The 25,408-nt window shown below is 40.9% G+C and overlaps 1 protein-coding gene across 3 annotated transcripts in view; it reads right to left on the reverse strand.

Annotated features, from left to right (window-relative positions):
• Window positions 1-25,408, reverse strand: part of MAST4 (microtubule associated serine/threonine kinase family member 4) — a 303,813-nt gene that overhangs the window by 227,482 nt on the left and 50,923 nt on the right. For all 3 annotated transcript variants that reach the window (XM_083816619.1, XM_083816622.1, XM_083816623.1), the window contains exon 2: window positions 13,951-14,104. In XM_083816619.1, the coding sequence (XP_083672745.1) occupies window positions 13,951-14,104 (154 nt within the window). The remainder of the gene's footprint in view (window positions 1-13,950; window positions 14,105-25,408) is intronic.

Consider the following 25,408-nt stretch of genomic DNA (forward strand, 5'->3'; position numbering starts at 1 on the left):
CATTGCTACATTAGCATTGGCCCCCTCAGAGAACTGTGGGGTACATGCATGACTTTTGACAGAGGATTTGTGCACTGGTGAGTGGGCACTTGTTTGCCCAGAAATCAAAGTCCTTAGCTTCACAACCTTATTTTTAAACATCAGATCCACAGGGTTGTTGAGGTCTGTGGAAACCGACTTTACTGGGATCTGTAGAGTTCCCAAGCAACAACATCAGATAGTCCTCTTAACACTTCTCAGCCAAACAAGCACATTATTGTTCATTGGTACACTGGTGAAGTTGAAACTGTAGACAGTCTTCACCCAATTTCTAACAACTTGCCCAAGACTGGAAGAAAAATGTAGGACAAAGATGCAGAGTTTTGCCAAGTCACCCAGGAAAACATTCTCCAGAATTCAGGTTTCTTTTTCATGTCCTTCCACCATCCTCAACTAAAAGGCTTTCATAAAGAAAGCTTAATCCATATCTTTGATATTCCATGGATGTTCATCCTGGAATGTGCCAGTGAGAGGTGGAAGTTACAGCTGACTGCATATGTCACCTCAAAAGGTTAATTCCTTCTCATTCGGGGGGGAAGGATGAAAAAAAGTGAGTAGAAAAAAAACAGGTTATACATACTCTGCATTTAAACAGGTATCTTTAATACTTTACACAATGAAAGAGGTTTATACATTTTCCTTACTTCTTTTTTTTTGTTGTTGTTGTTGTGTTTGTTTTTGTGGTTTTTTTTTTGATTCCTCTCCCAAAAGTCAATGTTAAAATGAGATTCTCAGGCTAAAACCAGATATTTTCTACTGCTGAATTCCAGACTACAAAAACCTCTCAGATAAAAACACAGGAATTAAACTCCGCAAGAATGCTCCAAAATTTTAATCTGAAGAACAAAGAAGAATGTAAAGTAAAAAGTGTTTTAATGACAAAGTTTGTTCTAAAATTGGGAAAGGGAAGCACTGTCTGGTTAACCAAGGCTCTTTATAGTATGGGTTTTAAACTTTTTGAGAAATCCATTGTTAGACACAAGACCTTTCCCAGGCTGCACTAATTTTCTTTTCAGATGAATCTCACTGAGCTTCCCAAAAAAAAAAAAGGCAATTACTTGGATTTTGTTCACAAATTAACCTAGCTTTTTTTCAGTTTGGATCCTGAAGCAAAGGGGTTTAACAAATCAATGAAGTCTGAAAGCAGAAAGGCATACAAGAAATAAGTGCTATTATTAATGCTTGTACTTCTTCTTGTAAATGGGAGGCAGACCAAAAAACACAGAGAAAATATTGTGATTCCCATTCATGCTAGTCACCCAGAGTGGAGCACTCTGTACATTGCCATGCGCCGGGCTGTGCTGACATGGAACATCTTCATAGTCGCCTTTATCTTTTGTCTTTTACAAGCATCTGTATTTTATTCAGTTTTTACCTTGATCAAACACCTGAAAAAGTCTATGATATTTTAGTATAGAATAGGGAGAGCAGGCAAGCCTTCTGTTCATAACAACAAAGTGTTTACTAAGCCCTTCCTTTAACTGCAAGGTTTTCCTGACTGACAAAAAAAGCAGAGCAGATTAACTCAGCATCACAGCCAGCCTCCACAACGTAAGAATTCATTTCACCTTTATTATTTTTCTTGCCTGGTTAACCCCTAGAAAGATTTAAAATAATGTTGGGGGGCCTGCAGAACAGTTAAGCAGACACTATAAGTAGACACTGAAGATGATTAGAATCACCAGTGAACGCGTAAGCATGCGCCACGCTGGAACGATCTCTCCTCCCCTCCTTACCCCCAAACAGGACCCATGAGGGCACAGAAGATTTCACAACATACTGAAATTAAGGAAAGTGTAGCAGACTATCCAGAAATCTAGTTTGTCTTTATATAGTACATCCACAGATGCTTCTAAACACAGAAATGGCATATATTAAATGTGCCTTCTATACAAGTAAAGTATCTATGGCTTATACAAGACGACGGTAACATAGATGTCTAATAAAAGAATAGCATTAAGCTTTCTGCAGAGAAACACAACCAGGAGAACAGCAGTTACCGACAAGAAAGCCAGCTACAACAAAATACCCTGAAAATGACAACTGTACTTTAAATACTATGCCTCTTTAAATGAATGTAATGAGGTTTTTTTGTTTGTTGTTTTATTTCCAAAAACAAATAGAACACCATGATTTCTTATAGAAAAATATTTCTTCCAAACCTCAGTCCACTCTGAGGGGTTAGGGAGCCACCACATTAAGACACTACACAAAAAAAGTCTTTGCAATGAATTAGCCAGAAACTCTCCCTCAATTCCTCCCCATCAAAAAATTCCAGTCGCCTCGTTTTCAGACTACCCAGTCCTGTTTCTTGTCCCCATACTACTCCTATGTGTTCTGCTACAGTTCCATTAATAATTGTATGCCTTTTTCCTTTTTACAATTCTGCTGTGTTCTTTAACAACCCCTTGAATTTACACAGTGACACCCTCTCACCAGTAAGTGATTTAAGTATCAGTATTACACACAAAACTTGAGCTGAAATGCATTATTGATTTTCACACTGCATTCATTTCTGCCTTCAAGTGCAAAGCTCCAAGCAGCTTTCCTTTCTGAGTGAATTGACTCATGGGGGACCTCAACTACATCTCATCCCTGCCATTGTAATTCAGCATTTTGGCATACATACAGCAGAGAAAGTGCCAGAGTCCAGGCTAATCTCCATCTAACAGCAGACCATTGCCACATGGGTTGTAATTTTATCATTACTTTTATTAGTTATTGATACAGATGAGTCATCTGCTAATAGAGGTTCACCTACTGCTGTCCCATTCAGTCTGAAAATGGCCTGTGACTTCCTACCATGTCCTTTAAAGTGGCTTTGCTGGCATCTCTGATATCCTTTCCGTGCCTGAAGACATTAAGATAGCCTGAAGTCACACCACTTTGTTCCAATGTTATCTCTTCCCACATCTGAATACAATCCTCATTAGTCCAGCACATTTATCAAAATGCTTTTCAATGAAAGGTGACTTAAGTTGATTACGTAATGGCAATAATTTAGCATTATTTAATGGTATTACATAATAGTTGGTGGACACAGAGAATACATCACTGCAGATCAAAGCGTCACCTTCCCCTTGAACTTGCCTATCACATGTCTTGCATCCTATATAATGGATGTTTGCAGAATGCCCAAAGGAAATCTTTATTATTTCTTGCTTCTGTTGTTTCCAGTGTGTGAATGCTTCTTCTATTTTTTACTGTTTAAGGCCAAAAGAGACTGAAAAAACACATACATTTCTGCAAAGATCTGTCACAGAAGGTGAGCTTTGCTTTATTCTAATTACAGAAATCTTTCCTACTGCTAAGGTATCATTCTCCTTCATTCGCTCCTCCTCTGAAATCCACATCCCAACAGAATGACTGAGAATGACTAAAAGATTAAAACTTGTAATTTCATTTTAATTTAATAGGATTAAACCTATAAACCTTGTATTTTCATTTTCAAGTTAGAAATTACATGTTTCAAGTCTTCAGCAGTCTGATATTTTAGCAGTTACCTATGATGGAGAAAAACCTCTGGCATCCAAGTAAGTTTTTGCTTTTACAAAAATTCTTAGCGCAGTGCAGATTGCACTGTTGAAAATCGTTAGAGAATTAATATAAGGATAAACACAGAGGAAGCATCTTGGCAGATTTTAACAGACATAATTTCAAATCAAAGTATTAAAAGCAGTCCTCCTTTACACAGTTTTAAATGAAGAACAAGTAAGCACTTTTAAACAATTCAAACATCTGGATTTGGTCTGACAGTAACTATGGACACCATTAGCCCAAAGCAGAAGAGCAGAAACTGTGCACCTGATTATAAGGCATCACAGACAAATTAGGCCAGCATCAATATGTTTCTACAGACTAAGCTCTAGCCATCCTGCAATCTTCAGGGCAAAGGCCAAGAAATACTTATTTTACTTGTTTTGATAAATCAATTGCAGATATTTATGACATGCAGATTATTTAAAAACAATTCAGAAAGGTAGGTTCCTCTCACTACTTTGAGGTCAAAAACAGCTGATTCTATCTCAAGAAGTGACCTCTGTGGTACAGACAGATTCACCAAGCATGGTTTCAGGTGGTTTGCTCACTCTACACCAATCCTTGGGGAAACTCGTAAGTGCAAGCTATCTGAGAAAGAGCAAAAGAAACAAGGCACAGTGGAAGCCGAAACTGGATCCTACTGCAGACAGCTGTGGGTGATAGAAGTGCTCCGCAAGGAAACAGTTGGGTACTTCTCCCTCTTCCTACTCCTTTCCCTTTCCTCCCCACCAAAGAAGGGGAAGTTCCCGTCAGGTATCACTGCCAGTGGTTGAAAGACCAAAGCCAGCCCCCAGCCGCCTCTATGCCTGGCAGCCCACAGCACCTCGCAGAGCAGCCATGGCCACAAAGCCTGCACACGATTTCAGAAACTGCCCCTGGAGAAGGGGAAGAGCCTCCTACCTTTGCAGCTTACCATCAGCTTAGGGCACTCTGCTTTATTACTGCAAATTTAACTGTTCCAGGCTGCCCTGCTGTAGGAAATGATGCATACGCTGTAAATTTTAGGGTCTACTCTCAACACCAGTGCATGGGGAATTAAAGCACATAATTCCCACTAGTGGTAAGTGGTAAATGGAAAGCTAAAGAACAGGGGATGGAAACAAAAGAAATGTTACTGTACAAGAACCCTTGCAAGAAATCCTATTAAAAACTAATTACAAATTTTACACTTTTTGACGCACTGCAGAATCCCCTTAAAATTCTCTATCTTGGTTTCAGTTTCTAAAATTAGCTGAAGAAGTGGTATTTGGTCATGAATGAAATAAATTTGGCCCACAAAGGCAAAACTAAGACACATATTGTAACTTTGGAAAAGGGCACATCAAGTTTCAGATCGGAAACTAGTAGGATGCAGGTTTAGATCTGTATCCAATGTATCAAAAACAATAAAGATTTTTTATGAGTGTTACCAATAAAGAAATATACAAATCACATACAATTATCCTTCCTTTCAGAAACACTCAATCATTTCAAGCTTGCAAGAAACTTCTCGTCCCATTTCAATAGCTGAAAAACACTTAAATGACAATACAGAAACTTGTTTAAAAGATTACTCAAAATTCTTCTGCTAACACATACTCAGTGTAATTATATTTTTATTTTGACCATTTATTTACAAACCACTTTTGAAGCACTGTGACAGCAATAGAACATTTTAAAGGTTGGAGGTTTGGGGTTTGTTTTGAAGTTTTCCATGCCAAAAATATCTACCTTAAAAGCAGTGTTAGTCAGCCAGTGCCACTGATATCATACTAAGAAACTATACAGCCTGAAGTTATCATTTACAACTCTATTTTCCTTCCTCCCAACCATACAGAAATACAAATCAGCAAAACAAACAGCTGAAGATATGTAATCAGTGAGCTCAGAGACGGGCACGTACTGTTGCTTCCTTTTCTTTATCTTACCAACAAATAGAACCCTTTTCCCACAGTACCAGCATACACCTTCAAAACTTACAGGTTGCTGGTCCGCTCTATAACAAAGCCCTGACACATAACTCCCTGCTTCCCCTTCACTCTTTTCTCTAATTCACTCCTATTCTAGAAAAAAAATAAGGTCCAGTTCTGAAATTCTAATAACAGGGAAAAAAAAACAGTCTTGGAAAATCAATGTTCAAAGTTCACACTGAACATGTAATGCTACTGGAAGTGCATTAAACTGGACCACATCTAAGTGACAATGAGGTATGTTTTATTGTACCTTCTGATATAAGGTCAATTTTGCAAAAACAGGAATCCTGCAAAGCAAAAGCTCAGAGATAGCTCTTATCTGCAACTCTGAACACCGGTAGGCTCACAAACAAGCTGCGTGTAGAATACATCTACGTTCACCAGTGCTCAGTTCAATGACTACATGAACAACGACTTCAGCCATCTGTCAATTTTCTTTTCTTGGCTCCCATCTCTTCTTCATCTCAGTATTTGCTTTTGCTATCTGCTTCATAGATATTATAAGATCTGAACAAAATTATTCCATTATACTATGAAGAAAATGGCCAGAAACTGCAAATGATGTAAATCTACCCTCTAACAACTTAAAAACATTACCCCTTGTCCTACCACTACGAGCATAAAGTGGCATGTGGCACCCCTGTACACTATAAATAATCCCTACCATTACCCCTTGTCCTATTTCAGGTGTACCTTGCTATGCCACAAAATTCAAGAGCCGATCTGTAACTATGTGCTTACAGTAATTTTTCTAACAGGGAAAGAAGTTTCCTAATAAAAAGCCCCTTACTGTTTTCAATAGGAAATAACAATAAACTTTCCAATTCAAACATTTGACCACCATTCCAAAGATTACACATAAAAGCTTCTTTTTGCTCTTCTCATGTCTTTCTCAGTTGTACAATCAACTCATGTTAAATCATCTGTCTTGGAGCAAGCAAGGGCAACTTCCCTTCACTAGTAGCGAGTCCATTGGCTCCACAGCATCAAGTCCTCTCTTGAGAGTGCATGGAGGTGAAACGGGAAGACTTAAGCCTCTAGGAGCACGAGTAATGTAATTTTGATGTGCAATTATAACTTATTTATAAACACTGCAGAGACAGTTTTGCTCTAACGAGCTCAGGTACCAGCAACAACAAGACTGTAGCATTACAATGCTCAGGTTTAGCTAATCAGCTGATCAAACCCAAGCATTTAACTAAGTCCAGGCAAGTTCCTTCATATGTGCTTCTATACTTACACTGCTAAGTGTACTTGAGCCAGCTAATTCAACAGCTATTGCAGTATTTCTCAGAGCTACAACTTAAACCTCAGAAATTTACTATGCATATTCTTCTTTTTCTCCATGTTTTATTTTTCCACTGTACAAGTGACTGTTTAACCGAATTTCAAGCTGCTTTCATAAAGCATCCCAAAAACGGCTAAATTCTACTTCTTCACCCTTCAAAACAAGGAACTCCCAAGTTCATCCGCTAATTAGGCACTCTACTGCTGCAGTTTGCTTTGATCTCAACAACAATCAGCTTCTGATGTTCTGATGATATAAGCCCGATTAAGCTGCAATCAAGGAGTTAAAGGCAAAATAACGAGACAGGAATGCAGTATCTCCTGCTCTCATCTCAGACTATTACATGATGCAGAATCCACATGTCAAAGAATATGGAAATTATCCCCTAGCATACAGGGAAGCAATATCAACCGAGCTATACACACTGACTGAAGCCTTAAGTGACAAAAGTAACTGACAATGACAAATATAACCTAATGGCATCTCAAACACTACTGCACCAAGAATCATTTGAAAATATATATTTCATAGCAGAATATATTTGTTTCGTCAGTAGAAGACAGTCTTATACTGCCTGCTTAAAAAAGCAATTTTCTCAGGTATGTAATTATGGAATACGTTGCTTACATCTCTTCCTACTAATTCTGGAAAACATTTAACATGTGGTAACACACTTTACGGAAGCGTTAGAGGGAGGCACTGAGAAGACTCCGGGACGTGTTCTGTGCAGGCAGCGACGCTGGATGAGATGGTTTGTGCCTCCCCACTCCCCACGGTGGTGTGTAGTTCACCTGGATGTGGAGCCTCCCTCCTTTTGCCCCCATCACCAGGCAGCGGCACCCTCAGCTGAGAAAACTCCCCAAACCAACCAGGTCCAGTCCCACCACGCATCATGACAACGAAAACTATTATGAAACGTACTTCTGGTCTGATGTGTGGCGGGAAGAAAGCTTAGGAAGGAAAATTTCCTGCAGAAAGGGATGCCTGACAGAGCATCGGCACAGGCCGCCATCCTTCCCCTGCATCCCGCTGCGGTGAGGTTCTGGAACTGGAGACGCGTCAACAAGGTCCCTGGAGCTGTATCCCCAGAGACAGCTATGAAGTCACCGGGCTTCTCACACAGGGGCACTCGGATAATTAATTAGGCCCCTAACTGGAAGTCAGTAAACAATTCTGAGATAGTACAGAGGAAATAAGGAACACTTCCTCTTATCTACTTCTATCGACCATCAGTGATAAGAACAATCTTTTTAAAACGCTTGTCACTAAAGCAATTACATCCTAGTTACAAAAAAACGAAAAACCGTTGTAGGGAATGGGAAGGTAGCACTGCCAAAGAGGTTTCAGAGCACACTCCGGTGATTTTACACTCCACTCTCCCCAGCCACCAAGTTGTATCAAGCTTCTGACATTAAGGTTTAATGAGCTAATCTGCATATCAGCAATATTAATGAAAAATGTCACGCAATACAGGATTAGCGAGAACTCCAAATTTCTGCCACTGCCAACTGCTCTCTTACACGCAAGGGGACAGCCTACAAGTCCTGACAGCACATGCCAACCCTCAGATAACTGAACAGCTTGTTCTTCATGGCCCATAACGCTGTTGATCTTTCTGCTAATCACTCTAAGTAGAGTGATGAATCTCTAATGTGAAAACCAGACTGAGAATCTCTGAATTTACTTCAAGTCAACCACATTATTTATATGGGAATTGCAATCACTGCTGGCAATATTTAGATGACTAATGACTTAGAGGTGGGAAGCTAATCAAAGGAGGAACAACAATAAAAAACACATACATCCCAAGATTTATTTATTTATTTTTGGTTTTAGCTCTCCAGCAGGCCAGAAAGTTAACCAGAGTTAACTTTATTAAAGTGAGGTAGGATCTTTGGATTAAAAATGCTGTAAAACAAAAACTGTATGCATTATCTCACTAGTGTTTGTGTAAGATCAATTTAAGGTTAGCAAGATAACGGCTCTACCACAATTAGAGACAATTAGCTCAGCAGGAAGTCTGTTTCTAGGCAGTTATCAATGAGATAACAGAAGGCAAGATAAGAAGTTCAAACTATAGGTAACAAAGTTTAGTGGGTTTTGCTTTTGTGCGTGCCTTTTTTTTTTTTTTAATACATCTAACTGTGCAGCATAGGACAACTGAACTAGCTACAGCATCCTGCAAAATGCAAATTCTCATCAGCAGTACATATTCATACAGTTCAGAAGAGAGGCAAACAGCCATCTTCAAGTGTTGTATCAGAGCAGCTGAGCAGACCGAACAGAGCACACCACACACTGTGCTGTGAGCTAAGGAGCAGCAATGGGATATGAAAGCAAAGACAATTTGATTTGCTTGTCCGAGTGGTTTCCCAGGTTAAACCCCTTCACAGTGAAAGCTCATACAATTTCTCAGCCTTTCACATCACTTTCTGCTACGAATTCTGTTTAAGCATCTCTGAACAAAGCAAAATAAATCTGCAGATGATTTCAAACAAAAACCCTCTGTCTGTAGACAGCCCTCTGAAGTTTGCAGAGATCAAGAAAACCAGCCACTGCAGAAAAGCAGCTTTTTAATTAAACATCTTTTCTCCTGATCAGAAACAAAATCCTAAAGCCCCAGCCTGCGCCTTGTTTGGAATCCATTAAGAGGCAATATAAAGGGAGAGGGAGGAGAGGCATTTACACCCAGGAACACACGCAGGAGCTGACTGTCTGGAGAAGAACAGACCTGCCCTCATCTGACCAGGCTTTGGCCTCAGCCTGGCCAGTGGCAGCAGCACTGGTCAAAAGTACAGACCTCTTCCCTCTGTGTCTGAGAGACTGCCATCAGAGGAGTAGCTCCAGCTCAGCTTTGCAACAGGGCTTATCCAGCAGTTGCATGGACTGCACAAGGGTTGTGTTTGATGCCATCTGTGGTGTAAGCAGAACTTCCCAGCTCCAGTCTACCTCCAGGTCGAAGATGTAGCCAGCATGGTTACAGGAACACGGGAAGGTGGAAAGGGAACACTTCAGAGGCAGAAGCAACGGAGGGGGGAAGAAGGCAAATGTTAACTGTACAAGAAGAGCCCAGTGACTGCACTCAGGTGTCCTGCAACGGACCAGGAACCCAGAAAAACCACAGGCAGTTCTACCATCCAAACTCTTTAATGCTTTGGAAACACGACCTTCTAAATTAGAAGAGAAACTGGTCATAAATCGCTTCCAAGTTAACCAGTACAAAATGCGTCTACCACAAAGTTGTTTTAACGCTCCTGTTAAGCAACATAACGCAACTATGAAATATTTTTCACCTTTTCTATCTATTAAGCAATAATGCTAGCACTTCGCAATAAGAGCTATTAAAGTAGATTTGCTAGACTAATATCAGGCCACATCCAGCAAAGTTTTTTCATTCAAAATTCATGTCTCCCCAAAAGTCTTCTTTCTTTCCTTCCTTGGGGATGAAGATTAAGTCAGGCAATACTGTCACAACAATTAGACTGGAGCGACTTTTCCAAAATGTAATAGCCTGGTATCTCCAGGAAGCACTATTCATTTCTTTTATTGGCCAAACTTTATTTAATGTCAGTGGTTCCCTAGCAATTTTCAACAGGAAGCAACAGTAGTTTTAGCCTCAAAAAACATGGATTTAATTTTCTTTAACTCTGAAAACATGTGGCTGCTAGATTGCTTAACACAGTGCAATTGAGCTGCACTGAATGTAAGTTCAGTCTCTATCCCCACTCTCATCCAAATTTACAACCTTTTTCTCTTGTGTTGATTTCCATTGGAAAAACCTTGTATGTCATTCTAGTTTTTCTTGTAAACCTATATAAATAGTTTTGTAATTTACTTTATCTTATTCATAGCAATAGGTTCTCAGTAACTGAAATCCTTCAGGTTTTGTAAATCCACTCAATATATTGCAACAATGCAGGCTTTTTTTTCTTCTTAGATGTCGTGCATGGTATTACTCCCTCCTGTAAAGCCTTGCAAACTCACTTAATTGGAACCTATTCCCAGAAATGAAAAAAATACTTATTTACCTCTATTAGTAGTCAGCCCTGCAGGATTTGAAATATCCTGTCTTATATAAACAAATGAAAATAAAAATTTGATTTCTTTATCATTAATACTACCTATGCTCTATGGCTCAATAATTTTGTATTTTTAACACAGAAGGGAAAGCTAAAGTAACACACTGATCAATTTACAGCTTTCATAACATTCACAGTGAGCAACAAGCACCAGTTAAGGCATATTCTGCAAACTTTTGAGCTTGTAATTTTCACTCTTGCTTTACTTACTCCCACTTAATGTATTCCTCAAAGTTTAACAAAGGTAACATTTTTGAGTGATACAGAGACTGTGCTTTAAACTATTTGAGAAATACCATTCTGAACCATTTTCCAGGGCGATAGCCTTTGTTGGACATTCTTTTTCTTTCTTTCTTTATGGACCACATGCATCTTCCTACAAATGCAAAGTCTCTAAGAAATTAAGGAGGGGATATACAGGCACAGAAACTGACCCAAACCAAGGACAAGTCAATAAAGTTACTCGCTTTAATGCAAGGACTCTTGGATCTCTTCCAAAGCAGGCTATTCTATGATTGTGATATCGTGATACTTGTGGTTTCAAACCATAATAGTAACCCACTCTTAAGCATTAAGGAAGCTACAAAAAACATCCAAAAACTTAAGTATGTAGGCGAGTAAATACAAATCCAAAGTAACACTGTTACTTTTTGCTGGGCAAGTTTTGCTGGGCATTTGAAAACATTTTTGGGCATGTATCTCTGTATCTGTAGCAGTTTAATTTTTTTTTTTTTTTTAACAAAGATCATGAAAGAATACTAATGACCTTCTGTCATCAGAACGACTGATTAATTCAATCAGTGTTGTGAAAGCTGGTAAGATATTTTAACTATTGTATGATTCTAAGAACTTAAGGTATTCAGGTTCATTGAAAGTGCATTAGTAATAAAGCAGTTTAACACCACTGCACGCTATATTCCCAAATCCTGACATGAAACCCTGCACAACATATTGCAAGCAGACAAAAACTATATCCACTTCCTTTTATAAAGGCCTCAAGCAATAATTCAAGCACAGAGATAAAGACCAGGGACTATAGCAGCAGAGCATGTTTGCTTCATTTGTTTTCGATTACGCTGCCTTCTTCTGTTTAGCTGAAGGGTTTAACTGCAGGAAATCTCCATTTTTGAATACCACCGCTCTATTTTAAAGTCAAAAAAAACTTCTGCAGAAATAACAGTGTGATTGAAATATTTATTGTTAGTAAAAAACTAGCTTGGCACTCTGTGGTGGTTTTACCTTGCTGGGCAGCTGAGGGAAAGGGGGAGAAAATACAATGAAAGGGCTCAAGGGCTGAGATAAGGATGGGGAGATCACTCAACTGCTATCATCATAGGCAAAACAGACTCAGCATAGGGAGATTAATATCATTTATTGCCTATCACTGCCAGACTAGAGTAGTGAGAAACAAACAAAAAAAACCCAACAAATTAAAGACACCTTCTCCCCATCCACCCTCTTCCACCTCCTCCCCCCGAGTCGTACAGGGAAACAAAAGTGGGGGCTGCGGTCAGTCTATAGCACTTCGTCTCCGCCACTCCTTCATGGTCACTCTGTGCCCGTGCCCCTGCCCCTGCGGGGGCTCCTCTCCACGGGCTGCAGCTCCGGCCCGGGGCCTGCTCCTGCGGGGGCTCTCCATGGGCCGCAGCCTCCTCCAGGCCACATCCACCTGCTCCACCGGGGGCTCCTCCACGGGCTGCAGCGTGGAGATCTGCTCCGTGTGGGACCCGTGGGCTGCAGGGGGACAGCCTGCTCCACCAGGGGCCTCTCCACAGGCCGCAGGGGAACTGCTGCTGCCTGCCTGGGGCACCTCCTGCACTCACCTGGGGGGCTGCAGGGCTGCTTCTCACTCCTCTCTCTCAGCTGCTGTAGCACAGCAGGCTTTTCCCTTTCTTCAAAATACTGCAATAAATAGTATTATGCTAACTGTTTAGAGTGTCTTCCAGCATAAGAACAAGTAGAGGGGTAGAAAGGAAATTAGAAAAGGAAATACCTTAAATGCACTTCTCAGAAGCTCACTGAGGAAGAGTCAGCTCTATCTGCCATTTTGTAACCCCCAAAACACTTTTGATCATCATACACAATTTAGAGCCGGGACAGTCATATTGCAAGTAAATGACAATTCAGCTTTCTCTGCTTTGAATTTCACCTGATTTTGGTATCAACCAACATAACTTGGACAAAACAAGGTAGATGCCGAGTCCAATATTTATCAATTCCGGGAAGCTCTTTAACTCTTTAAAATCTATTGTCCCTATCACAATGCATTTCAGGAATACATTTGAGTGGCAAATTCTAGTGAGTTTTAAAATTCTTTATCCTCAAATACACAAAGCAAGGCCCAGATAACTTGTCCCTATATTTTCACACTCATTTCTCTCATACATTCAATGACAAGCACTCTTCAGCGAATGCTGCAGCCATACAGCTCCCAGGACCCAGTCACAGCTTTGGCATCTGAAATCTTTCACTGCAGCTTACACAGACACCAGGGCAGGGAGGGTACGAGCCTTCCTCATGAGTCCTGGCTACCTGCTACCATGGCATAGCTTCACAGAAGAGAAGACATGGTCCATAGCCAGGGCTAACTGGCAGTGCCCCTCCACCCCTGGGAGTGCTCAGCCAGATAAATGAGGCCATATTGCTTTTCCTTTAATGAAATCAAGTCTAAAAGGACCATCTGTGTACTAGAGCTCCTTGAGGAAACAAGATGTATGCGAGATCCCATGGATGAATGCATGTAAGTACATTTCAAACAACCCTTAAACTGCCAGTCTGCCAGATAAATGCCACAACCCCCCCAAAATTTCAAGAACTAGGTCATTTCCAGTATATGCTCAGCCACCTATCAGCACCCCAAAAAGAGAGCTTCCAATATGATCTCACCCCACTGGCTACTGGTTAGCACACATGGAAGAGACTTTATATATGTCCAGGTGGGACACACACCTCCCACCAGGAGTCTGGCCCCAAGGCCAACCCCAGGGTTGAGGTGCCATCAGGTCTAGAGCTGCTAAACCTCCAAGTGACTATGTCCACACCCCAAACTCACCAGTCAGAGCTCCTCCAAGGCTTCCTCTTCTGAGCTGTCTCCCATCTTCACTCAGTTGCCTCTTAAATTTAAAAGGTTTTCCAGGGCCAGAAGAGACTTCGGGATTGCTGGATTTTCGAAAAGGCATAGGTGGGGGGGATAATATGTGATCAAGCTGAAAAGAAGCACAGGAAAAAAGACACTGTTTACATGTTTATCTTACCCTACCAAAATCAACCAACAACAACAAAAAAACTGAAGTTTCCTTTGCATAAAAGTTACGGTATTCAGAAAAAAAAAAAAAAAGTGTATAAAAAGATCTTAAAGTAATTAAAATGCAAACAAACTGAAAATTTTCCAAGTGCCCCATTTGTAGCTGGCTATACACAAAAGCCATCCTCCTCACAGGGCTTACAGCACATCCTACCACACTCCCATACAAGGAACATTTTTCTCCCGTTGTCCCATCTCGAGGTACAAAGGGATCAGGCTTAGAATGAGGCTTAAGCTTATGTGACCTTCCATAAAGCAGCCTTTTTGCAGGTGTGAACCATCTGAACTTGCAACCTCTGCTCTTGCCAGTATTATTCTTCAGCAATCTCTCCACAGCTTTACCTGAGCAGACACTAGATGGCACTGTACAATCAAAATGCAAACCACTGCCTAGTCTAAGAAAAACGCTGAAAAATAGATTTATCAATGCCAGTGGGGAAAAAAAATGTTTAAATTATTCTGTTTATAAAGCTGGCATTCATTCATACTGACTTCAACATGAGTGTAAAAACAAATCCTCATCCTTCAAATTCTGTTCCTCTCATCATTCCTACACAACATTTCAGCCTTCTAGTTTTGGCAGTACATTTGATGTCTCAATATTTTGCTAAATTTGCAAAAACAAAAAGAAGAAAACAAGTGAGCATATACCTGATGGTTTCATCCTCTCTGTCCACAGAAAAGAAGGAGTGAAGGTCAACTCCAGTCACCTATGAAGATGCACAGTGAAGGCCCTTTTTGCCTAAAGTTAATTGTATAGCAAAGTACTACGTATGCTGCAAGGCATTTTAAATTGCCTATGTTCAGAGTATATTTTGTATTTATTATTTCAGGTTATGTAGCGTTTTTTATTCTTTGTTGTTAAATCAAATCCAAAGCTCAATGGAAGTGTTTGCAGATACACTTCCAAAAAATCAACAACAGTGTTTTCTGAATCTGCTTCCTCAGCATATTAAGATTCATTCATGTCAAGGCCAAGACACTGAAGTGACTGATTAACTCAAAGCACACTCCTAGAGTGATTTCCTAAATCAGGCGGGGCTTGGGGGTCACACAGAATATTTAATTAACCTTTGTCATTTAATTAACCATTTGTCATTCATGAATGCAAGTATTTCCAATATACCTCAATTTCCAAGTGCTAAGGTACCTCACAAGGTGAATATACAAATCGGTTATATTAAAAGGGAAATGGCTGACAACATCTGGCAGAAAGGTAAAGCATTTGCCTACCAGATTCTACGAAACACTGTTTTTAGACTTCTAAGGTGACTACTAAGCAAATACTCAAAGGGTCTTCAATTCCTTAAACTGCTCACCAGCAGACAGACAGCAATGACTGCTCGACACTGGACTCTGTGCATCTGAAAACAGCATGATCCCATCAGGGTTTTAGGTGTTATTGGCAAATATTCATGTACTTTAAGATAGGCTCACTCTTCAAGGAAACCAACCCTATTTTGTTTTTTTTTTTTCCTTGCATAAGGTTAAGACTTCACACACAGAAACAATGGCACTCAGCTCCCTGCACACTACACAACACTTAACAGAGCTAGAGCCCTCCTCCCGCAATGAAGCCTCTACTTGTCATCAAACTGTGTTGTGGAATACACAAAGTTCTTTATATTTCCAGTTAAGCTGCGCTCCTTTTTTTTTCCCACAGCTTTTATTGAAGCACACATGGTTTCGGAGGAAAGTTTAGTATGAGACTACGGTACAGAGCAGTACAGTACTGTCCTGGCCTCCAGGTCATATTTAAGATGCTTTTATATTGCCCAAACTGGCAGCCTCAGAAAAGTACTATTTCTGAAGAGTAAGAGACAGTGTAAGTATCTACCAGACACTGTTTCAACAGCAGCACCCAGCTATCACTCACTCCCTTGCAAAACCACCTCTGTACTGCTAAGTGGCTTTACCACAACTAAAACTTCTATTTGATGCGATTTAGGAAACAACTTCAGGCACACAAACTTTTCAGCTCTTGTATGGAAAGGGAGAAGACTACACCACGCAGCTTGCACAGAAGCTACCAGCCACGAGGAAGTCATCATGACCCCACGCAACGTGGCCATGCCAGAGGTCCTACAAGTGGAGGCTCTCAGGAACCAGACCAGGAACCAGGGGAGGGAAGAAAAAGAGGGGAAAGCAGGGAGACATCCTTATAACAACTTGAAAGCTCCCGTGCATTTCTCAGACATGAGAAACAGGGGAATGAAATGCAGTTTCTGAAGTTTTGCATTTCTTAAACACAACAGGATGAAACTCAGATTCTGTTGAAGGGGAACAGGATTCTATTACATGGAGATAAATAAAAATAAATATTCTTGCCAATGACAAAGTCAGGACCACAATATTACAGCAATATTAGGTTTCCCTGAAATACCTTCCTTGGGAACAGGATTTCATCTTAATATAGGAGCAGTCAAACTCACTATGGTAGGCTACACTTGCACAGATCCGTCAGCTGTGCTTCAGCTGGCTGTAGACAAACCTGAAGCAGCTACACCAAAAACATTATATGATCTAGCACTACAAAGAAAGAATACAAGATTTAACATTTTCATATTGATGGCAAACTCCAACTTTAAAAAAAGCAACTACACATAGATAAACAAGACATCTCTGGACACTATCCAAAGGCTCACTTTTTGCTTCCAAAGGAATGAAATAATATCTATAATATGTACAGTGTGTATTTGAAAGCATTCTGTACCTTGTAACTGCTGTTGTAGTGGGCTGAAGAGTAGACAGACTTTAACAGCCTTGATATAACAAGTCTGGTGCTGGGGAAGCATAAGGGAAATGGACTGCAGAGAGCATCCAGGCTTGCAAGCTCACCCTGAATAAAATCTCTCAAAGACCAAACGGGCAGCTACATGAACCAACTTGACCCAGACAGGCTTTCTGGAGTGAATTCAGACTCCACAGAAAAGCCTATGCAGCAGATGAAAAGGCTTTCTGTCCTCAATAAAACAGCCTTCCCCTCCTGCCAGGCACGGCATTCAAGTCCAAGCAAGTGAAACCAACAGAGAATGTTTCAGTAAGTTCTGCTTCCTTGAAGCACACAGCTGATTCTGATGAACTGTAACATGGCACACATACAGATCACACAAAATAGTTGATTCAGATACAATGACACTACAATTGTCCAGTGATAATATTATGGCAAGCTTAAATTATTGCAAGACCTATCCAAACTTCTAATACTTATTTGAAAGCCCTCCTGGAAAGCTGAACACTAGAAACATTCACATTGTGCATCTTACTGGGTACAGATCCTACCCTGATGCGTAAGGACATGGTCATCACAGGAACTCTCTCAATTATTTTTCAACTGTCTTGGGAATCTGGAGAGGTCCCAGTACACTGGAAGCTGGCAAATGTTGTACCAATTTTCAAGAAGGGCAAGGAAGAAGACCCTGGCAACTACAGGCCTGTCAGTCTCACATCAGTGCCTGGTAAAATTATGGAGATTATTTCAGGTGTTACTGAAGCACACCTGGGGGACAATGCAGTCATTGGTCCCAGCCAACATGGGTTCATGAGGGGTAGGTCCTGTTTGACTAACTTGATTTCCTTTTATAAGATCACCCATCTAGTTGATCAAGGGAAACCAGCTGATGGGATCTTTTTGGATTACAGTAAAGCTGGTGACACGGTTTCCCGTAGGATCCTACTGGACAAAATGTCCAGCATACAGCTAAACAAAAACATCACACGATGGGTGAAGAATTGGCTGACTGGCAGGGCTCAAAGGGTTGTGGTAAACGGGGCCGCATCAAGCTGTTGGACGGTCACCAGTGGGGTCCCCCAAGGCTCCATTTTAGGGCCAGTCCTCTTCAATGTTTTTATAAATGATTTGGATGTAGGACTGGAAGGTGTTTTGAGTAAATTTGCTGATGATACTAAACTGGGAGGAACTGTTGACCCTGTTGAGGGTGGAAAGGCCTTGCAGAGAGATCTGGACAGATTGGAGAGCTGGGTGATCACCAACCACATGAAGTTTAACAAAAGCAAGTGCCGGGTCCTGCACCTGGGACGGGGCAACCCCGGCTATACGTACAGACTGGGCGATGAGATGCTGGAGAGCAGCCCCGCAGAGAGGGATCTGGGGGTTGTGGTTGACAGCAAGCTGAATATGAGCCAGCAGTGTGCCCTGGCAGCCAGGAGGGCCAACCGTATCCTGGGGTGCATCAAGCACGGCATTGCTAGTCGGTCGAGGGAAGGGATTGTCCCGCTCTACTCTGCGCTGGTGCGGCCTCACCTCGAGTACTGTGTGCAGTTCTGGGCACCACAGTACAGAAAGGACATGAAACTGTTGGAGAGTGTCCAGAGGAGGGCGACGAAGATGGTGAAGGGCCTAGATGGGAAGACATATGAGGAGCGGCTGAGGTCACTGGGCTTGTTCAGCCTGGAGAAGCGGAGGCTGAGGGGAGGCCTTATCGCAGTCTACAACTTCCTCACATGGGGGAGTGGAAGGGCGGGCAACAATCTGTTCTCCTTAGTGACCAGTGATAGGACCCGTGGGAATGGTGTCAAGCTGCGACAGGGGAGGTTTAGGCTGGACATCAGGAAGAGGTTCTTCACCGAGAGGGTTGTCGCGCACTGGAACGGGCTCCCCCGGGACGTAGTCACTGCACCAAGCCTGTTGGAGTTTAAGAAATATTTGGACTGTGCTCTTAGTCATATGGTCTGAATTTTTGGATAGACCTGTGTGGAGCCAGGAGTTGGACTCGATGATCCTTATGGGTCCCGTCCACCTCAGGATATTCTATGATTATATGGTTTAGTGGGTGACATTGATAGTAGGGTGATGGTTGGACCAGAGGATCTTGAAGGTCTTTTCCAACTTTGTTGATTCTGTGATTATTGCTTTCAAGAAAACATTAAAGCAAATAGCTTGGGGAAGGAGTGCTGCTGAAATTATACCAGGCATTTTAAATAATTTTACTCACACTGCCTCTGATCAACATATCAAATGCTTTTGCCTAGCCACAATCATAACTCTATTGGTACTTACTTCACACTTTCTAGAAATTTGGACATTTTGGTATTTGGATGGCATACAAGCACAACAGGACAGCTGTGGTTTGGTTGGCTGCTTTTTTATTATTTATTGTGAAGCTTGCTTGACAGCAAGTTGCAAGAAATACAATAGCTGCTGGGCAGTTTCCAACAGACATCCTTCGAGGTTTTGGCCATCATATGCTTTGCCCACTGCCATTACCGCACACAGGTCAGAAGCATAAACTTTTGTCCACACGCTTTTAAAAATATGTTAGTGACTTAAGAAGTGATGGAAAAACAGAAGGCTTTTTTTTTTTCCACCCATCTATGGAACAGCACGGCAGGAAAAAAGGGAATAAAAGCATTTGAGTAGTTACTTCAGAAAGTTCAGAAAGTCACTAATTCAAAACTACAGTAACAGCCATTTACAGCTCTGACAAAGTATGTGAACACAAGTGCACTTGATTGCCCTGTATCTTTAGTACAAAGGGACTTAAGTTAGCCATTGAGTTTATACAGGCTGGTTAGCGATGTATTTTTAATCAGTACACATCTCACCACCAGTGTCTGCTGTTAATATTCACAAATGCGTGGATAGTTAACTTCTGTAAAAACATTCCCTCTTCCAGTGTTAAACACCAAGAAATTCCCTTCTGACAAAGGCATGTTGAGAGACAGAAAACACACGGCAAACTCCAAACAAGTAGAACATTCTGTTCTAAAAAGTTCGTTTCTTCAAACCCATTTTTACATATATTTCCTGAAAAAGATGCCCAATTATGCTGTACACATGACAAATTTCTTATAGAAGCACTGTAAAATTTAGCAGGTAATGGCTTTCACAAAACACTATTCCCCCCACACTATGAACCTTAAAAAATGGAAGACAGGGTATCATTAGAGGAGAACAGCTTAAGAACTGCGTAGAACAGAATCATCAAAATATTCTTATGAGAGACTTTTACATGTAGATTTAGAGATCCCATACAAACATGGATGGAATTTGAGCGACAATCTCGTCAAGTTCCACAGGAATTTCCTCCAGGAGAATCAGGACAGAATCAATTTGTCCTCAAACCATGTTTTTTTCCTCTGCATTTTGAAGCTATTCATTTTCTGTGTGAATAGCATCAGCTACATTCCTCTAAAGAAACTTATTCTCACACTATACTAGCCATGGACTATTAACAGCTCACCTATTCAGAAAGGATTATCTTTATGTTTTGAAAAATCTCAGTAGCATTAAATCCAGCTGTATACCATGGTGTATTTATTCTACAGCTAGAATGAATTCACTGCTCGATAATTATATCATTAAGTAGTCACATCAAGTACGCTAGCCCACATGTCCTCATGAAAATTAAGAACACAATAATCAGTGCAAAATAAGACGTAACATCAGAGTTTAGAAGTATAATTTGAGATGAGTGCAAAATCAGATGTGAGGCAGTCAGAAGGAAAACAATGGATTCCAGGAGAGGAAATCCATGCTACAAGAAGGTGAATAAGGCTAAGATAATGCAATCTCACTGATAACACCAGGATAAGAAAAATAAGCTGTTCGGAATTGCTGAGATTTGTTTCAATGATTTTGTTTCAATAAAAATGACACTGTAATGAGAACAGAACTCATCTGCTCAGCTCCACTTTTTCTTGAAACACCCACTATGGTGTTACTTCACCCTCAACCTCCCTTAATTGCTACATTAAGACAGTAATCTCATTTCCCACAGAAACAGGGAAATACAGGTATTCAGTTCTAAAAATAAAAACAAAATGTTCTATTGAGCATTTTAATTTCTTTCTCTTGAATACTGCAAAATTCCACTATGCCTCAGGTCATGTCTTATGTGCACATTAAATCCTAAGGTTCCATAAAAAAGAAGTGTGCCGCCACCTATGTTAAGCCTCCCCCAGTCAGGCATTAATCCGAATGAGATAATCACCTGAAATCTGTTACATACAACTCACTGAAAGTACAACATATTCAGCATACTTTAGTTGCTTACTTTTTCTTCGTTATCAACCCAAAGTCCCAAAATAAAATGCTACTAATAAGCATTTTGTCAAACATGTCAAATTGCATCATACTGATCCAGATGTTTCAAGAAGCAAGAAAGAAAAACATTACACAAGTGCCATGCAGACAAAACATAAAGGAGTCTACCTGCTGGTGAAAAGATACTCAGAAATAATAACTTTTACTGAATAATTATCCAGCTAATTGCTTAAGATGAACCTAATTTCACAACCCTTCCATACCCCTCCCTGTCTCTTACATCTCAGACAAAAGTAGTGCCAGAAATAAGCATACTTCTGAGGCCAGTTAACACCTATCAGCAGATCAACAACAACTGACCCTATGTAGCAGAGCAGACTGCTAGGAACATAAATCAATCTGTTTCTTCACATTTACACTGTGTTCCTCATAGCACACCGTGCCTCCACCAGGCTCCTTTGTGAGCATTTTAAGCACAGATGCTGAAACATAATAGCCCCAAAGTGCATTTTTTTTTTTTATTTTGAAGTAAACTGTGTCAGCTAGCTTTATGTATAGGGAGAAGCATGTGCTTATTGCTTAACTATTCACTCTCTCTAGATGTAATTTAATTTGGCACAGATGCTCAAGTTTTGATGAGCTGCATTGACATATATAGCAACAGTATTAAACCATTATTAACAGACAGAATATCTTCCAAAAACTAAGGACATCTTAGAATTTGTTATTAAAAAAGCATTCTAGCCAATTAAGAGTGTACTGCACTTTAGTTACTCTAGGTACGTGATGAGCATTCAGAAGAATCAAAGTAGATGTGAACAAGAAACACTACAACAGGGTATTTATAAGACACCCAAAGGCATCTGTCCTAGACGACCATCACAAGCAGGTGCAAACAAATTTCCGGTAGACAAAGTGCAGTAACTCATGTCTGTGATGAGCAGCCCTACTGCATTTAGTCACAGTATCATCAACTTTTGAAGGACCCTGCTTGGGGATGCAATCCTAGCAGGGATCACACAGTGAAACTGGGGAGTATCCATGAACCTGCATTAAACCAAACAGCAGAACGAGATCATTAACAGTTCCCATTAAACCAGCTGACAGCTGGAATATTCTACATTCCCCTTGCCCACAAAGGATATTAATCTCAGTTTTGAGTAGGGTTTAGAGAACTGCGCAACTATTCTGAATATTCACAGCTCTCCTCTGATTTGCAGAGCAGAGAATCACAAATAACCTAATTTGGCACAGAGGTAAAAGGAAACACTTCTCCAGAAAGTATCACCAATTCCAGAAGACAATGATAATGATGGGAAAGAGAGGATACAGAGGAAGTCTCACCAGGCCACATGGATTTCATAAGACAAGGAAAGATCCCTTTTCTTGCCCACTTTCTTACCACACTTCCTTGAAAATATACAGATTTTATTTCCAACCTTCTGTAGTCTGTAGGAAGATGGTCACTCATCCCACATTTCTCATATTTGACACTGCCTTCCCACCCCCCTTAATAGCAATGATCTGCAGACACCGTCAGAGCTTGGTCTCAGAGACCTTGCAAATTCTCCAGCTGAATGGCACCTGTCATTTCTGTTCAGGACTTCAAGCCTTGGACTATCTCACTTTACTCCCTGTGACCTCCACTTTCTTCGCTAGGACAGTGACACCAGCCTGTCAACTACTGCACAGACAGAAAATAAGTCAGGTCCTCAGCTCCCTGTTGAAAGAAAAAGGGTAAGACACAGAAAAGAACTTTTTTATAGTCAGTGTATTTGCTAATCATTCATACAGCAACTCTCAATTTACATATGAACACAACCTGCAGCTGACACTGCAAACACCCCCTTACCAAGCTAAAGAGAAAAATGCATTGTAAAGCTGCTATTCACAAAGCATCACTTCTATAACCATTTATTGATTTTACATCCTACACACACACAAACATTGAAAACTAAGTTGCTATTCAAAATAGCTTAATTTATTATGCTGAATATATCATGATGTATAAACAAACAGAATCAGCAAACAGAACTTGTGATGCTTTTCTATAGCATAATCTTACCTATCATAATCTACGTAGTACAGAAATATTTATAAAAATCTGCTAGGAATCAATAGAGATCCATCAATATTATTTTGCTACTTCAGGTCCATTTGAGAAGTGTAGATTTGCCTTCAAAGTAGTTGCATTCTTCTTGAAAACAAATCTGACCTCTGGTCAACTAAAAAAATAAAACTCAGAGGAACATCAGCTATAGCTAAATCAGCTATAGCTATGTTTAAAGAAAAAAATCAGCTCACATTCAGCTCGCATTTTCACAAACATGTTTACACATGATTGCACTGAAAAAGAAGCACAGCCTCCACAGCACTCTTCAAGGCCAAGAAGTGGCCTATAAATATGTATCTGTGCTGCTATCTGAGCCAATTATTAGTTTACAGTGCTTAAGAGGGAACAGTTCTGTTCCAACGTGATCAAGTCCTTCAGTTCAGAAAGCCTCCTGTGTGGCAGCTCTGTATACACAGACAGACGGACACGACTCAGCCTGACCCAAGTCTCCTTGGGCCTACCCATTCAGCTTTAATAAATATTACGGAAAAAAATAAATAGCAAATTCTGAAGATCTCTTCTAAGGCCCTACACCATGAGTCAAGAAGCAAAACACAGCTCTGAATAGATATAGATAAATGTAGCTCCGCTCCTGACTAAAATGTAGCTCCGCTCCTGACTAAACAGCATCATACAGGACATTTTACAGGCTGGTCGTTTCAAGACTTTATTTTTAATCTGACTCTCCTAAAAGCATCTTCTCAGGAAGGTACAAGATATACAAAGGCCTTCATTTCCGACAAAAATCTATCATTTCCAACCTAAGGAAAACTGACTGTGCTCTTGAGGCCACAGCGTGGCCAGCACAGGGCTGCAGCAGTGCCCTGGGTGAGCCCTACCAGGCCAGGCACCAGGGACCTGACATACCAGATTCTGTGAGGAAACCGGACTGGTGGTGTTGTCCCAAGAGCACAAACACAGTGAGCAGGGTTGGAGGGGTCTGCCCAACCTGCCCACCTCTGCCATACAGGTACTGGCCAGAAGAAATCCTCCTTTCTGTCAGGGGTGTGGCTCTTCCAAACTTGCCTTTCACCCTGGCTTCCACAGCTTCACAAGGGATCTGAAAGAGATCTGACAAGTAAAAGAACAGCAGGCCCTTCCCTGCCCAGATGTGCAGCAGCACATGCCACCACCACTCAGCAGAAGGATACTCCCTTCCCATCCCATCCCAATGGCCACCTTGGCAAGAAGCAGCATTTTGTGGTGCTAAGAAGTGCTGCCAGGTGACTACTACCACATCCACCCCATGCAAAGGTCCAGCAAGCAGCCCAAAAACCTGCACACTTGCAGCACTGAAGAACCACCCCCTTCCCTCCCCCCCCCAATAACATCTGAGGAGTGACAAGATGCTGCAGGTTTAAGGCTTAGGCATTGGCCCTGGTGCTTCAGCAGGTCTTCTGCTGCTTCCAGCAGGACCAGCAGCGGGTGCCCCCAGGGCATAATGCCAGGCAGCACTGGCATGGAGAGCATGCTGCAGGATCACCTCTTTACCACACAAAGTACATGCCTCAGGAGGGTTGTTCTGACTTCAACAACCTATCCACTCCTAACAAAGGGAAGAGGACAGAAAGGCCATCTTGCAGCAGAAACACTGGGAACCAACTCTCAAAAAGTGATTGATACTGTGCATCACTTGCATATGAAAATTACATGACCAAAAGGGCTAATTTCTTGCTTTCCTTTGCATAAAACTTCGTCAATTTTTATTCTTTATTACTCTATGGCTGTATCCATTTTCTTACCTCCATATGCAGAGATAACAGCACTAACAGTGCTATGCGCTATGCTCTGCTATAGAGAAAAACATGAAACTAGCCACGTGTGGTTTTTTGTTAATTTCCCAATGAAAGAAGATATTGCTACATAGAAAATAGAGAAGGACTGATATTTTTAGACACCACAGGCAAAATTTCCACTCTTAATTATTTTAATAATCCTTTTCACAGCACACAAAAGCCAAGAAAAATGCATGGAAATATTTATTTATACTCCACATATGCAAGCATCCACATGCACACCTTATTTCAAGCATTTTCAATGCTGCTGCTAATACACAGATATTTTAGAAAGATTTTTTCCTGGATATT

The sequence above is a fragment of the Anser anser genome (genome assembly GCF_964211835.1).
Source record: "Anser anser genome assembly, chromosome: Z".
Classification (NCBI taxonomy): Eukaryota; Metazoa; Chordata; class Aves; order Anseriformes; family Anatidae; genus Anser; species Anser anser.